At 40.3% G+C, this 1,829-nt stretch overlaps 1 protein-coding gene across 1 annotated transcript in view; it reads left to right on the top strand.

The window, feature by feature from the left end:
- The window catches only part of mgp (matrix Gla protein), a 13,876-nt gene extending 12,277 nt beyond the window's left edge, over positions 1–1,599 (top strand). Inside the window, exon 5 of the mRNA XM_016560777.1 lies at positions 1,072–1,599. Coding sequence (XP_016416263.1) covers positions 1,072–1,222 — 151 coding nt within the window. The 3' untranslated portion in view covers positions 1,223–1,599. The remainder of the gene's footprint in view (positions 1–1,071) is intronic.
- Positions 1,600–1,829: the final 230 nt, after the last annotated feature.

Here is a 1,829-nt window from a genome sequence, read left to right as displayed (position 1 = left end):
TTTTACAGCATTTTTACACAAGTGCCTAAAACTTTTAACAGTACTGTAGCTTTGCAGGAGGTTTCTTGAAGCGTCTCGGAGACGTTGTTCTCCACAGTTCCTCTGGATTGAGTCTGTCTCAGTTTGTTCTGTTTCTTCATGTCACTCCAGACAAACTGGATGATGATCAGATCAGATCTCACTGGATTATTACAATTAATGGCCAAATGAATGTTTGGAAATGTAAACTGATGTTTCCTGCTGACACTACAGCAAAAGATAGAAATAACTGACTTAAAACCATTTTTAGCTGGTGAGAATGCTAGTGTTCTAATCATTTAACTATGTACTATGTGTGTATATATGTGTGTGTGTGTGTGTGTATGTACAGTACATACATACATACACACACACACAAATGTAAACTGATGTTTCCTGCTGACACTACAGCAAAAGATAGAAATAACTGACTTAAAACCATTTTTAGCTGGTGAGAATGCTAGTGTTCTAATCATTTAACTATGTACTATGTGTGTATATATGTGTGTGTGTGTGTGTATGTACAGTACATACATACATACACACACACAAACACACATACAGTAAATATGCATAAAAGCCAAGTCAGGAAGTCAACTTTATTTCTAAAGTGCTTTATATAGTATAGATTGTTTCACAGCAGCTTCACAATAGTATCAAATTCACATTCTGCTGTAAAGCAGCTCTAACAAGTCAATAGTGTCATTATGCAGCTCAAGTCAGTTCAGTATTGATTCGGTTCAGTTGCATAACTGTAAAAATAATCAGTTGTACATACATACTGTATATACAGTGTATATGTGCATATGCATGTATGTGCGAGTGCTATGACAATCTCCTGTATACTCCACTGCACTCTGAACAAGCAAAAGACACAAAAGAGTAGTGTTTTACATTTTTCACGTCTTGTCTAGTTTTCCGTGTGTGTGGCTAATTATTTTATGTTTGTGTTGTGTGTATGTTTTGGAGACATAGTTTGTAGAGATGAAAACTGTAAAGGTTGTCGTCCGGCATTTGTGACGCTCAGACGCTGTGTTTGTGTGTGTGTTTCAGGATGAAGTCTCTGGCTGAGCGGCGGGCCGAGATCTGTGAGGATTATTCGCCGTGTCGTCTGTTCGCGCTGCGCTACGGATCACCGATGGCCTATCAAACGTACTTCGGCGCTCAGCAGCTCAAGCCCAACCCACATCTGCGTCGCTACTGAGCCCCGCCTCCATGTTTGCATACGACCAATCAGCCTCTTCCTTTAAATAATGCCTTACAGACCGATTAAGCCCAGACACCTATTTACACACATATATAAGTGCTTCTGTGTGTCACGGGTTTGTTACTAACCTCCTCTCGCTCTCTGATGATGGGCCAGTTTGCTCAGATATTAACACAACTGCGCTTTTGCTCACATATTCTCAATTATTCAAAGCTAAAATCACGACGTTGCCTGTATTTCATGATAATCTGCATTTCTTAATTGATACAAAAATGAGTTGTCTGATGAAAACGTTTCCAGACAAGAAATGAGTGGTTTTAATTAGATCACAGATGTGTTCATTTGTTAATCACAATTAAACTGCTGCAAACCTGAACCGGTCTCTTCTTTCATCTGCTGATTATTGGACGTTATTTGGTGTTCGTCTGCTGACCTCGGTCAGTCGCTCGGGATCCACGTGTACAAGCGGTTTATTCTGAGGCGATCACTGAATTCTTTCGCAGACTTTGTGGCCCCTGCGCTCCAGAGATTCGTAAATCAGACGGTGAAATTACACAGCTGCTGTCCAAGAGCGAGTTTTGTGCGGGAATAAATAGCAGTGCGG

This window comes from Sinocyclocheilus rhinocerous, unplaced genomic scaffold, assembly GCF_001515625.1.
Source record: "Sinocyclocheilus rhinocerous isolate Xijiao unplaced genomic scaffold, SAMN03320098_v1.1 scaffold1761, whole genome shotgun sequence".
Classification (NCBI taxonomy): Eukaryota; Metazoa; Chordata; class Actinopteri; order Cypriniformes; family Cyprinidae; genus Sinocyclocheilus; species Sinocyclocheilus rhinocerous.
The sequence above is the reverse complement of the archived record's forward strand: the minus strand, read 5'-3'. Positions and strand labels throughout refer to the sequence as shown.